Here is a 13,766-nt window from a genome sequence, read left to right on the forward strand (position 1 = left end):
TTTGGTAAATATGACATGTGAAGCTATAGAAGCAGATAAAAAGCCGAACACTCTATTGGACAGAGAACATTAGTTGACAAGAAGGATAACAAGAACAGCTCTTAATTTGACTTAATTTGATAATTAATGGATATTTTTGTAGGGGGTGATACATTTTTTGTTAGGGCAAATCAATTCTGACACAAGTGGAAATTGCAAACTTTAGAAGCTTTTTTAAACCTTGAATACACTACAACTTTTCATTTCCTGCTGTGATCAAATTAAGATTCAACATCTGAATAAGAGTATGGGGTATCTAAAGCACTTCCTGGGTTCCTACCTCCTCCTTTGTAAAGCCTATTTATGTTGCCTATGCTTCTTACGGTATACATTGCCACCACCACCACCACCACCACCAGTTATTTGCCTCTGGGTTAAAGGCTTTGAACAACAATGACAGATAAATACAAATACAGATTTCAGCGATGCCATATGTCGTACCCAAGAGTATGTTTCATTGCAGTGCGCATACATTTTAAAAAGTTGATGGTAAATAGGCTGGGCACTTCACAGAATATGGATATGAGATGTATTCTCTTGGTGCAGTCTGAGAATACACGAAGACTAAACCAAACGTAGCCACTTTAAATGCATCCGGAGCGCATGCAAGTTGGAATCCGGGCGGCTGAAAAACGAGCGTCCTGTCAAACGCAGCTTGGTACGATTAAGCTCATCATGACAGGATAGCACTTCCAGTCACACACTACTTATTTCCCCTTGTCCTCCCTCTGTTGCTGACTTGATCCATCTCACTCAACATCGAGGTTGGAGGAAATTCACCAATGGGTTATTTATAGGTATTTTGTTCTGCTGTGACGAGTCGTCGCAACAATCTGACATATGAATCTGACATATGTAAATAGCTGCTAAGATACCTGTGAACGGTACTGAAGCCCTTCCCTACATAACAGGGAATAAACCGGGGTTTGTGGTAAATACCCATCCAACCTGCATCCGCGTTCACACTGTAGCACAGCCAGTCTAGTCACTGACGTGCTTGGTCCATAAAGAGGGGAAGCCGCTAGCTGGGATTAAAAACGGTTGCCAGGGTAAAGTTTTGAAGTAGACGGATGTTTGAGGCTTTTGGAGAAGGGGATATCCTTTAACAGTTTCCCTCTGTCTACTGCTTCAGCTTCCATACGGTGTCTGCACTGTGTTCTCCTCTCACTCTTCAACGCTGCGCTCGGGTTTACGAAGACATTTTCATAAGTATATGGCTCAACGGACAAATGTCAGAAGTGTGGAAATGAATTGTAATGTGTGTTTTCTTTTTGTTTTCCAGCCCCTCTGACAGACAAGCCTCCAAAGATCCTGTTCCCCTCAGAAAGCAAACTCAGCATCCTGGAGCTGCAGTTAGGTAAGACACCAACGGGTTTATGTTCCCAGACAAGCACGGTCTCTGTGTGCTACTTTAACCAAAGATAGGGTCACTATGAGTACCACAGTAATGTTTTACCTTAGTAGATCATTTTACAAGGGGATATTTGCATTGATTCAAGATGGGTAGGCTTTACACTCAGTTTAGCCTGCTGTGAATAGAAAACCATTCAGTGTGGTTGTTACTGAGAATACTGGGACAACTTCAACAGAAACTGCTATTTCCATGTCATAGACTGACCAGGTGAATCCAGGGTATGGTAGTATGTGCCAGGAGCACCGGTTTGAGTGTGTCAGTTTACCGTGTGTATCAAGAATGTACAGCACCTAAAGGACATCCAGCCAACTTAACACAACTGTGGGAAGTATTGGAGTCGTGTTGTATTCGGTGCATGTGACTAATAAACTTGGATTTGAGTCAACATGGGCCACTCAGTATATATCACACTACTTGAAATGAAAGATGAAATTGCCAGCAATGCTTTATTTGGAAGGCGAAATTGGACACAGGGAGCACCTGAGAGCTCTGCAGCGATCCAACATGTTTAATTCTGTTTATTATTTTACCTTTATTTAACTAGGCAAGTCATTTAAGAACAAATTCTTATTTTCAATGACAGCTTAGGAACAGTGGGTTAACTGCCTGTTCAGGGGCATAACGACAGATTTGTACCTTGGCGGCTCGGGGGTTTGAACTTGCAACCTTCCGGTTACTAGTCCAACGCTCTAACCACTAGGCTATCCTGCCGTCTCTGAATGGCAAAAAACATCTGATCTGGTTTACCTCAACATACAACATGGACATCTGGATAATATGGGGAAGGAACCTTTCTATCATTTAAAATGGGTTGATGGTAGTATTCCTGCTGATGATTGGCCTGGATCGCTACTGGAGTGACTGAGCATGAATGATGCTCTTTAGTGTGCCTAACCAGCCGCTCATCACAGGGATACATGGGATACTTCCTGCCGCGCTGTGATTGGCCCAGAGCACAAGCAGCTGCGGAGGGAGAGAAAATGGGTCATGATGGAGGTTTCCCTTTGATGTAAATGTGTCACGGTGATGAACACAGGAGGCAGAGGTGCAACGTGGCAATCAGGAAAAGAGGTGCGAGTCATTATGTGGTTTATCAGATAAAATGTTTGGGGATGGAGGGTGATTCTACGCAGTCCATTCACTGACAGGCCAGAAGCTTATATGCTATACTGAGCAACTAAGGCAGCAGTCAAATCACAGATATATATATTTTTTTACTTCCCTGAAGGTTTCTGCATTTTCTGACTGAGAAAATTCACAGTAAATTCTGTAGACACTGTTGATCTCCTCTGTATCCAAACATGTTTCAACATGGAAGAGATCAGGTTTTGAACTACAGTGTATCTGGATTGGTGGGGGTCCTGTGTTTTCATGCTCACCCGTGCTTTAATATGGTTTCCCAGTCACATATTCATAATACATGTGGGGGAGCCTGTTTGAAGTTCCAGCTATACAAAATCCTGTCACTTACTCCCATTGTCACGGTAACATGTTCATGTCACCACCTCAGACAGGGTAGTAAGTGAGGGGGTAGAAAGTGGAGAGAGGGGTTGGAGAGAGGAGAGAGGGGGTGTAGAGAGGAGAGAGGGAAGAGAGGGGGTGGAGAGGGGAGAGAGGGGAGTGAGGAGGTGGAGAGGGGAGAGAGGGGGTGGAGAGTGGAGAGAGGGGAGTGAGGGGGTAGAAAGTGGAGTGAGGGGTTGGAGAGGGTGTGAGAGGGGAGGGTGGGAGAGGGGGTAGAGAGGGTGTAGAGGGGAGGGTGGGAGGGGGAGTGAGAGGGGAGGGTGGGAGAGGGGGTGGAGAGGGGGGAGAGGGTGTAGAGGGGAGGGGGTGGAGAGGGGAGAGAGGGGTTTGAGAGTAGGGAGAGAGAGGGTGGAGAGGGGAGAGAGAGGGGGTGGACGGGGAGAGAGGGGGTAGAGGGGGTAAAGAGGGGAGAGAGAGGGTGCAGAGTGAAGAGAGTAGGTGGAGAGAGGAGAGAGGGGATGGAGAAGGGAGAAAGAGGGGGTGGAGAGGGCAGAGAGGAGAGAGAGAGGGGATGTATAGGGGGTGGAGAGAGAGAAGAGAGAAGGGAATGTTTAATATTCATTCCCTCATTAAATATAGAAACATAAATGGCTACAGTTGACAGTTAATTAGGCGAGCACGAGAGGAGGAAGAGAAGAGAGGAGGAGGGAGGGAGAAAGGGAAGAATAAAGAGAGGAGTGAGGGAGAGAGCAGGAGTGAAGGAGGGAAGGAAGGATGATGAGAGATGGAGGAAACGAGAGGAGAGTAATGGAGGAGGACAGGAGATGAAAAGAGAGGGAGCCGTAAACTGCAGGCCCAAATTAATCAACACCTATTTTTTCTCTTACCATTTCACAATCGATTCCCTAATAGTTATTTAATAAAAACGTGTTGTATAAATCCTTGCTGTGGCCCTGGGTGGGCAGCATTACTGTGTCTCCTCAAGGCCCGCCCAGTAGAACAAATCAGATTCATCATTGTGTCGGTGAGTCTGTTATACCATTAGATGCATTATGTTCACAGTGTTGCATTGTGGGACTATATCCTCCTTGCTAACGCACTTTAGGTGTGTTATCATGAGAGATTGGTCAGCAGAGGAAATGGTGAACCTGTATTGACCTTTGGCAGCCTAAAGAAGTGATGACATGTTTGCCTGCTAATGTAAATAACATCCCACTCTGTCTAAAAGTAGACCAAACAAAAAGTCATGTGTTTCACCTTGGTCCTGATCTGGTGTCTGTATTTTCCCAAGGATGGATGTTTCATAATGCTTTTATCATAATGCTCTTAATGTAGTCAGTGAGTACAACACTGTACAGTACCTTCTATCCAAAGAGAATAGTGGTGACTCAGAGACCCCATTTAGGAGCACTCCCCCACCCCCACCCCTTCATGAAGAGCAGCACCCTCCCTCCCCCACCCCCACCCCTTCATAGAGAGCAGCACCCTCCCTCCCCCACCCCCCACCCCCTCATAAAGAGCAGCACCCTCCCTCCCCCACCCCCACCCCTTCATAAAGAGCAGCACCCACCCACTCCCCCACCCCCACCCCCTCATAAAGAGCAGCACCCTCCCTCCCCCACCCCCACCCCCTCATAAAGAGCAGCACCCACCCACTCCCCCACCCCCATCCCTTCATAAAGAGCAGCACCCTCCCTCCCCACCCCCACCCCTTCATAAAAGCAGCACCCTCCCTCCCCCACCCCTTCATAAAGAGCGGCACCCTCCCCCACCCCACCCCTTCATAGAGAGCAGCACCCTCCCTCCCCCTTCCCCACCCCTTCATAAAGAGCAGCACCCTCCCTCCCCCACCCCTTCATAAAGAGCAGCACCCTCCCTCCCCCTCCCCCACCACTTCATAAAGAGCAGCACCCTCCCCCATCCCCCCCCCACGCCTTCATAAAGAGCAGCACCCTCCCCCACCCCTTCATAAAGAAGAGCACCCTCCCACTCCCCCACCCCTTCATAAAGAGGAGCACCCTCCCACTCCCCACCCCTTCATAAAGAGGAGCACCCTCCCACTCCCCCACCCCCACCCCTTCATAAAGAGGAACACCCTCCCACTCCCCAACCTACCCCTTCATAAAAGCAGCACCCTCCCTCCCCCACCCCCACCCCTTCATAAAGAGCAGCACCCTCCCTCCCCCTCCCCACCCTTTCATAAAGAGCAGCACTCCCCCTCCCCCACCCCTTCATAAAGAGCAGCACCCTCCCTCCCCCACCCCTTCATTAAGAGCAGCACCCCCGCATCCCTTCATAAAGAGCAGCACCCTCCCTCCCCCTCCCCCATCCCTTCATAAAGAGCAGCACCCTCCCCCCCCCTCCCCCACCCCTTCATAAAGAGCAGCAACCTCCCACTCCTCCAACCCTTCATAAAGAACAGCATCCTCCCCTCTCCCAACCCTTCATAAAGAGCAGCAACCTCCCACTCCTCCAACCCTTCATAAAGAACAGCATCCTCCCCCTCTCCCAACCCATCATAAAGAGCAGCAACCTCCCACTCCTCCAACCCTTCATAAAGAACAGCATCCTCCCCGCTCCCAACCCTTCATAAAGAGCAGCACCCTCCCTCCCCCTCCCCCATCCCTTCATAAAGAGCAGCACCCTCCCTCCCCTCCCCCACCCCTTCATAAAGAGCAGCAACCTCCCACTCCTCCACCCCTTCATAAAGAACAGCATCCTCCCCTCTCCCACCTCCTCATAAAGAGGAGCACCCTCCCCCCCTCCCCACCCCTTCATAAAGAGCAGCACCCTCCCTCCCCCTCCCCCACCCCTTCATAAAGAGCAGCAACCTCCCACTCCTCCAACCCTTCATAAAGAACAGCATCCTCCCCTCTCCCAACCCTTCATAAAGAGGAGCACCCTCCCTCACCCCTTCATAAAGAGCAGCACCCTCCCCCACCCCTTCATAAAGAGCAGCACCCTCCCCCACCCCTTCATAAAGAGGAGCACCCTCCCACTCCCCCACCCCCACCCCTTCATAAAGAGGAGCACCCTCCCACTCCCCCACCCCCACCCCTTCATAAGAGAGGGCACCCTCCCACTCCCCCACCCCCACCCCTTCATAAAGAGGAGCACCCTCCCCTCCCCCACCCCTTCATAAAGAGCAGCAACCTCCCACTCCTCCAACCCTTCATAAAGAACAGCATCCTCCCCTCTCCCAACCCTTCAAAAGAGCAGCAACCTCCCACTCCTCCAACCCTTCATAAAGAACAGCATCCTCCCCTCTCCCAACCCTTCATAAAGAGCAGCAACCTCCCACTCCTCCAACCCTTCATAAAGAACAGCATCCTCCCCTCTCCCAACCCTTCATAAAGAGCAGCACCCTCCCTCCCCTCCCCCATCCCTTCATAAAGAGCAGCACCCTCCCTCCCCTCCCCCACCCCTTCATAAAGAGCAGCAACCTCCCTCCCCCACCCCTTCATAAAGAGCAGCAACCTCCCCCCCCCTCCCCCACCCCTTCATAAAGAGGAGCACCCTCCCACTCCCCCACCCCTTCATAAAGAGGAGCACCCTCCCACTCCCCCACCCCTTCTTAAAGAGGGAAACAGTTATTCCCTCTGCTAAAGTTTGCACAATGCCTCATTGAATGTAATGGTAAACGATTGCCGGTTTTACTGTCCTCCAAACCCAGCAGATGTGATCACTCTTGTGGAAAATAATTAGTCTTGCATTATTACGGTGGCTGGACTGGCGCCCATCAGCACACAAGGGCAATAAGGATCTCATCCTTCACCTCCATCCCCCATCTTCTCCCCCTCCTCTCCTTTTTTACAACCATCCCCTCATCTCTTCCCTCCTTCTCTCCTCCTTCACCTCCACCCCCTCCCTCCTCCTCACCTCCTCCCCTTCCCCTCCATCCCCATCCCCCTCCTCCCCCTCCCTCTTTCACCAACATCCCCCGACTCCTCCTCCCCCTCCTCTCCTCCTTTACCACCATCCCCCATCTCCTCCTCCTCTCCTCCCTTTTCTCCATACCCCATCTCCTCTCCCCTTCCTCTCCTCCTTAATCTCCATCCCCCATCTCTCCCCTCTTCTCCTCCTTAATCTCCATCCCCCTCCTCCTCTCCTCCTTTTTCTCCATCCCCCATCTCCTCCTCCCCCTCCTCCTCCTTAATCTCCATCCCCCATGTCCTCCCCCTCCTCTCCTTCTTCATCACCTTATCCCCATCTCCTCCCCCTCTCTCCTCCTTCACCAACATGCCCCCATATCCTCCCCCTCCTCTCCTCCTTCAACACCATCACCTCATCTCCTCCCCCTTCTCTCCTCCTTCTCCACATTGCCCCCATCTCCCCCTCCTCTCTTCCTTCCCCTCCATCCCCCATCTTTCCCCTATCCTCTCCTCCTTCCCCACCATCCCCCCATCTCCCCCTTCTCTCCTCCTTCCCCACCATCCTCTATCTCCTCCCCCCTTCTCTCTGCTCCCTCAGTGTAAGATAGGACGGTCTCCTCAGAGCTAACAATGCATCCTCTGCTGGGTCAGTGACAGAGAGAGAAGTTAGCTTGCCTCAGACACACACACACACAGCTAGTCATTTCTAAATTATGTTGGTCCTTTGTGGAGCTGACTGGGTGGGTGACATCCTCTGGCCTCATTGTCCTCTACCAGGCTGACATTTCATCTGAGTCTAATGGAATTGAGGGCTGTGTCAGTCAGACCAGAACATACAGCGACCACTCAACCAGGCCAGCTGTGTTGCCTGTGTGTTGGTCTCCCAAATGGCACCTTATTCCCATTGTAGTGCATTACTTTAGACCAGAGCCCCTCCTCTCTCTCTAAGCACTGGTCAAAAGGAGTCCACTGTAGAAGGACTAGGGTGTCATTTGGGAGACCAACACACAGGCAACACAGCTGGCCTGGTTGAGTGGTGGCTGTTTGTTCTGGTCTGACTGACACAGGCCTCACTTCCATCAAAAAGGAGAAAAAGGAGGAGAGGAAGGGGAGGAGATGGGGTGTCATTTGGCCTAGCAAAATGTCATTGAAAAGACGGCTATGCCCGACAGTCTACGTTCAGTTTTGAAAGTTGAAAATACATATTTTTCATGTCATTTAGGTTTGGATGGAACTTCACATTTTTTAAATGTCAATGTACTTGCAGGCTATACATATAGACGCAGTATAGAACATTCTATATTGTCTATGAACAATTTGATTAACAATTGTACATCACTTCAGTATTTACACACAGTATTTATTTACAACATTCACAGACTAATTGTCTTTAATCTACTACTGAAGAAGCGTGACTCTAATAATCTTATTTCATATTTTAAGTATCCAGCTTGACAAAAGATACATGTTGCAATATTTCGTGCCTCAATATTAAGTGAATTAATGGTGCAACCAACTGATTTATTTTTTTACGATTATATTGTGTACAAACAATGGAGTATTGCATCCTATTCTTACTCTTTTAATCAATGGCATCAACATCCTGCAAAACCAATTAACCCAATCAACCGACCAATCAACCGGATCTTGCAAAACAAATGAACAAATATATGCAAAAGCAACACATATCTTGGTCCATGTTAGTATGAAAAACAGTATAAATTCAGTATGTATCTTCCACTATGTCAAAAGTGTGCATGGTATGTACGTTTATTATCACTTGGCATTAGGTTTAGATGCAGGAAAGTCACATTGTGCTCGAAATGTATTTATAAAACCATTTTTACATCAGCCGATGTCACAAAGTGCTGTACAGAAACCCAGCCTAAAACCCCAAACAGCAAGCAATGCAGATATAGAAGCACTGTGGCTAGGAAAAACTCCCTAGAAAGGCAGGAACCTAGGAAGAAACCTAGAGAGGAACCAGGCTATGTGGGGTGGCCAGTCCTCTTCTGGCTGTGCCGGGTGGAGATTATAACAGTACATGGCCAAGATGTTCAAACGTACATAGATGACCAGCAGGGACAAATAATAATAATCACAGTGGTTGTAGAGGGTGCAACAGGTCAGCACCTCCGGAGTAAATGTCAGTTGGCTTTTCATAACCGATCATTCAGAGTTAGAGACAGCAGGTGCGGTAGAGAGAGAGAGCCTAAAACAGTAGGTCTGGGACAGGTAGCACGTCGGTGAACAGGTCAGTGGTCCATAGCCGCAGGCAGAACAGTTGAAACTGGAGCAGCAGCATGACCAGGTGGACTGGGGACAGCAAGGAGTCATCAGGCCAGGTAGTCCTGAGGCATGGTCCTAGGGCTCAGGTCCTCTGGGAGAAGAGAAGGAGAAAGAGAATGAGAGAGAGAAAGGGAGAAAGACTTAAATTAAATTGCGCAACAGCTTTTTCTAACATTTTTGAGAGGAATGGGAGATTTGATATAGGCCGATAGTCGTTTGGCTTTTTCAAGAGAGGCTTTATTACAACCACTTTTAGTGAGTTTGGTACACATCCAGTGGATAGAGAGCCATTTATTATGTTCAACATAGGAGGGCCAAGCACAGGAAGCAGCTCTTTCAGTAGTTTAGTTAGAATAGGGTCCAGTATGCAGTTTGAAGGTTTAGAGGCCATTACTATTTTCATCAATGTGTCAAGAGATATAGTATTAAACAACTTGAATGTCTGGTTTGGAGAAATACGCAGATTTAAAGAGGAGCCCGTAATTTGTCCGTAATTTGCTTTCTAATGATCATGATCTTTCCGTCAAAGAAGTTCATAAATTTTTCACTGCTGAAATGAAAGCCATTCTATCTTGGTGAATGCTGCTTTTTAGTTAGCTTTGTGATAGGATCAAAAATACATTTTGGATTGTTCTTATTCTCCTCAATTAAGTTGGTAAATAGGATGATCGATCAGCAGTGAGGGCTCCTCACGGTACTGCCGTTCCAATTTTCTGGAAGCTTGCTTCAGGGCTTGTGTATTTTCTGTATACCAGGGAGCTAGTTTCTTATGACAACATATTTTTAGGGAGGAGAACACACCCTCTGCCACACCATGTCTGAGCGCGTGCAGGAGGAGAACACACCCTCTGCCACACCATGTCTGAGCGCGTGCAGGAGGAGAACACACCCTCTGCCACACCATGTCTGAGCGCGTGCAGGAGTAGAACACACCCTCTGCCACACCATGTCTGAGCGCGTGCAGGAGTAGAACACACCCTCTGCCACACCGTGTCTAAGGGCGTGCAGGAGGAGAACACACCCTCTGCCACACCGTGTCTAAGGGCGTGCAGGAGGAGAACACACCCTCTGCCACACCATGTCTGAGGACGTGCAGGAGGAGAAGCGAGGGGCCAGCCCCTCAAACACTAACCCTGCAGAAAGAGACACATAATTATGTAACTCTCCTGATGAATGGAAAAGTGCAGGAGGAACACCATGTTGAATACTGCCTTGCTAACCACTGTGACCCTGAACACAGGCCTTCCTCAGTGTATGGGCCATAAAAGTCAGCGAGCAGTCTTTTCCATCTGGTAACAACACAGTGTATTGACAGTGAGTGACGCACATAGTAACATACATGTTCTATGTAGACAGTTTAAGTTAAAACAGACATAAACAGGCCCTTCATCAGAATGTACTCTACTGCGTTAAATAAATACTATCATCTGCATTATATCAATTTGACATACAAACAGATGGATGGAGATACAAACCTCTCAGAGCCTGACAGATTCTCTCCAGCACAGTCTAAGGGTGTTTATAAAAGCCAATTAAAAGCTTAGTCCCCCCCATAATCAAACAAGTATAATGGCAAAGCTAAGAGCTTGTCAGTGATATATAACCGAATGGAAGAGTTTTTCCTCCTTATGAACATGTTTGGTTCTGGTATCGTATCGTAACCCATGTTTCTAGATACGTATCAGATTGTGCTGAAAGGGAACGATATACCCCTAGGGGATGTATAGCGCTTTGGAATGAAAACCCTTCAAATGTTTCATTTTAAGTTTTAACAACGATGCAAAAACCCAACTGTTACAACATGGTTATGGGCGTAAAAAGAAGACACCTGCACCATGTCAGATATAGAGATGAAATGTATTACATCTTGAGTTTGCATCCCAATATTACACTTTATATACATCACAGAAGACTGAAATATAACAAAACTGTTTGACATAGAAACACCAGATTTTCGGCGGGTTTTGAAATTATGAAAAATATTAATAACATTCCAGCCATGAGGTCATTTGACTGCAGGAAAAGGCTACCAGTTATACCACTGCCTTGATAATAATATAATTCGCTAACTATTACAGTTGTCACTCATCAATTAAGTGAAGTTTGTTTTAAGGAGGATGCACAACTCCCTCATCTTCGAACTGCATTTGCCAGACACACACACACACACACACACACAAGAGAGCCAGGGAGAAGCAAAAGCGGTAGGGGCAGAGAGGAGGGTGAAGGTTTCAATTAAATTTGGGAGGCTGATTCTACAGATTGACAAGATAATACAAACGGTGCAGTAAGGGCTGTTGCTGTGATCTTATTACCTCCACACCGGCAGTCATCGTGTGGTTTTCCATTGCGAAATGCCATCAAAAACCACATCCAACACTTGTCACCAAAACAGTATTCTGCTTTCACAACTCACCTCACTGTGATGGATCAATTTGAAGAAAGAAGTTCACCAACAGTTTGAAACTGAGTGGAAAACATGGTTGTTGTGGATGTTGTTTCAAAGCCTAACGACGAAATGGACAGCGCTTTGAGTGTGGACTGTATTATTATGCATACTGGATGGACTGGTTACATTATGCTACACTCCAAACGTTCTATCCATGAGTCTGGGAGAGAATATACAGGCCAAGGAAATGCTATTGGTTCATTGATTGTGCAGGGCGGCTTACAGTTAACCTACAATTATAGTGAATTTGTATTTGATTTTGAATAGCCTAGTAATAGGGATTTTTTGTTATATTTTCCTAATGAATAGGCAGACACATTACCTTTAGCTACAGGATATCTCACCACCATGCTTTTCCACCTCCTCTCCTCTCTCCTTCTTTCCTTTCTTGAGAGAGAGGGGCTGTCAACAGTTTAATGAAATATGTTTTGATGTGAAAACATGTTACTATCGATGTTCCCGAACAGATTTCACTAGGTTTCCCAAATTAAGCACTGTGTGGCAGTAGGAACAGGGTTGGAGAGCCCATGGCATACAGAGTTTGGGCGGAATATCACCTGTCGCGCAGAAAGAGGCTGAATTCTCCTCAAACAGTGGTTGATGTGTGGGGTGAAATAACCTGAGCAGCCTATCTGGCATTCGCTATTGAAGTGCATATGGAGGACATGTCATTTTCCCCTGCTCCTGTTCGTCGGGCCATTCTAAATCAAAACAAATTTGACATATTAGTAAAGACAAGATTCAATTCAAAATATTTTTATTTATTTATTTTATTTTATTTATTTTACCTTTATTTAACCAGGTAGGCAAGTTGAGAACAAGTTCTCATTTACAATTGCGACCTGGCCAAGATAAAGCAAAGCAGTTCGACAGATACAACGACACAGATTTACACATGGAGTAAAACAAACATACAGTCAATAATACAGTATAAACAAGTCTATATACAATGTGAGCAAATGAGGTGAGAAGGGAGGTAAAGGCAAAAAAGGCCATGGTGGCAAAGTAAATACAATATAGCAAGTAAAACACTGGAATGGTAGTTTTGCAATGGAAGAATGTGCAAAGTAGAAATAAAAATAATGGGGTGCAAAGGAGCAAAATAAATAAATAAATAAAAATTAAATACAGTTGGGAAAGAGGTAGTTGTTTGGGCTAAATTATAGGTGGGCTATGTACAGGTGCAGTAATCGGTGAGCTGCTCTGACAGTTGGTGCTTAAAGCTAGTGAGGGAGATAAGTGTTTCCAGTTTCAGAGATTTTTGTAGTTCGTTCCAGTCATTGGCAGCAGAGAACTGGAAGGAGAGGCGGCCAAAGAAAGAATTGGTTTTGGGGGTGACTAGAGAGATATACCTGCTGGAGCGTGTGCTACAGGTGGGAGATGCTATGGTGACCAGCGAGCTGAGATAAGGGGGACTTTACCTAGCAGGGTCTTGTAGATGACATGGAGCCAGTGGGTTTGGCGACGAGTATGAAGCGAGGGCCAGCCAACGAGAGCGTACAGGTCGCAATGGTGGGTAGTATATGGGGCTTTGGTGACAAAACGGATTGCACTGTGATAGACTGCATCCAATTTGTTGAGTAGGGTATTGGAGGCTATTTTGTAAATGACATCGCCAAAGTCGAGGATTGGTAGGATGGTCAGTTTTACAAGGGTATGTTTGGCAGCATGAGTGAAGGATGCTTTGTTGCGAAATAGGAAGCCAATTCTAGATTTAACTTTGGATTGGAGATGTTTGATATGGGTCTAGAAGGAGAGTTTACAGTCTAACCAGACAACTAAGTATTTGTAGTTGTCCACGTATTCTAAGTCAGAGCCGTCCAGAGTAGTGATGTTGGACAGGCGGGTAGGTGCAGGTAGCGATCGGTTGAAGAGCATGCATTTAGTTTTACTTGTATTTAAGAGCAATTGGAGGCCACGGAAGGAGAGTTGTATGGCATTGAAGCTTGCCTGGAGGGTTGTTAACACAGTGTCCAAAGAAGGGCCGGAAGTATACAGAATGGTGTCGTCTGCGTAGAGGTGGATCAGAGACTCACCAGCAGCAAGACTCACCAGCAGCACCTCATTGATATATACAGAGAAGAGAGTCGGTCCAAGAATTGAACCCTGTGGCACCCCCATAGAGACTGCCAGAGGTCCGGACAGCAGACCCTCCGATTTGACACACTGCGAGGCAATCATTTGAGAAACCAAGGCTGTCGAGTCTGCCGATGAGGATGTGGTGATTGACAGAGTCGAAAGC

General features: G+C 47.1%; 1 protein-coding gene across 6 annotated transcripts in view; it reads left to right on the forward strand.

Annotated features, from left to right (window-relative positions):
- Positions 1-13,766, forward strand: part of LOC112267659 (interleukin-1 receptor accessory protein-like 1) — an 810,683-nt gene that overhangs the window by 637,349 nt on the left and 159,568 nt on the right. For 4 of the 6 annotated variants that reach the window (XM_042323756.1, XM_042323755.1, XM_042323752.1 and 1 more), the window contains exon 4: positions 1,322-1,396. The exons of the other annotated variants lie outside the window; for them this stretch is intronic. In XM_042323756.1, coding sequence (XP_042179690.1) covers positions 1,322-1,396 — 75 coding nt within the window. The remainder of the gene's footprint in view (positions 1-1,321; positions 1,397-13,766) is intronic. 6 annotated transcript variants of the gene reach the window in all.

The sequence above is a fragment of the Oncorhynchus tshawytscha genome, linkage group LG07 (assembly GCF_018296145.1).
Source record: "Oncorhynchus tshawytscha isolate Ot180627B linkage group LG07, Otsh_v2.0, whole genome shotgun sequence".
NCBI lineage: Eukaryota > Metazoa > Chordata > Actinopteri > Salmoniformes > Salmonidae > Oncorhynchus > Oncorhynchus tshawytscha.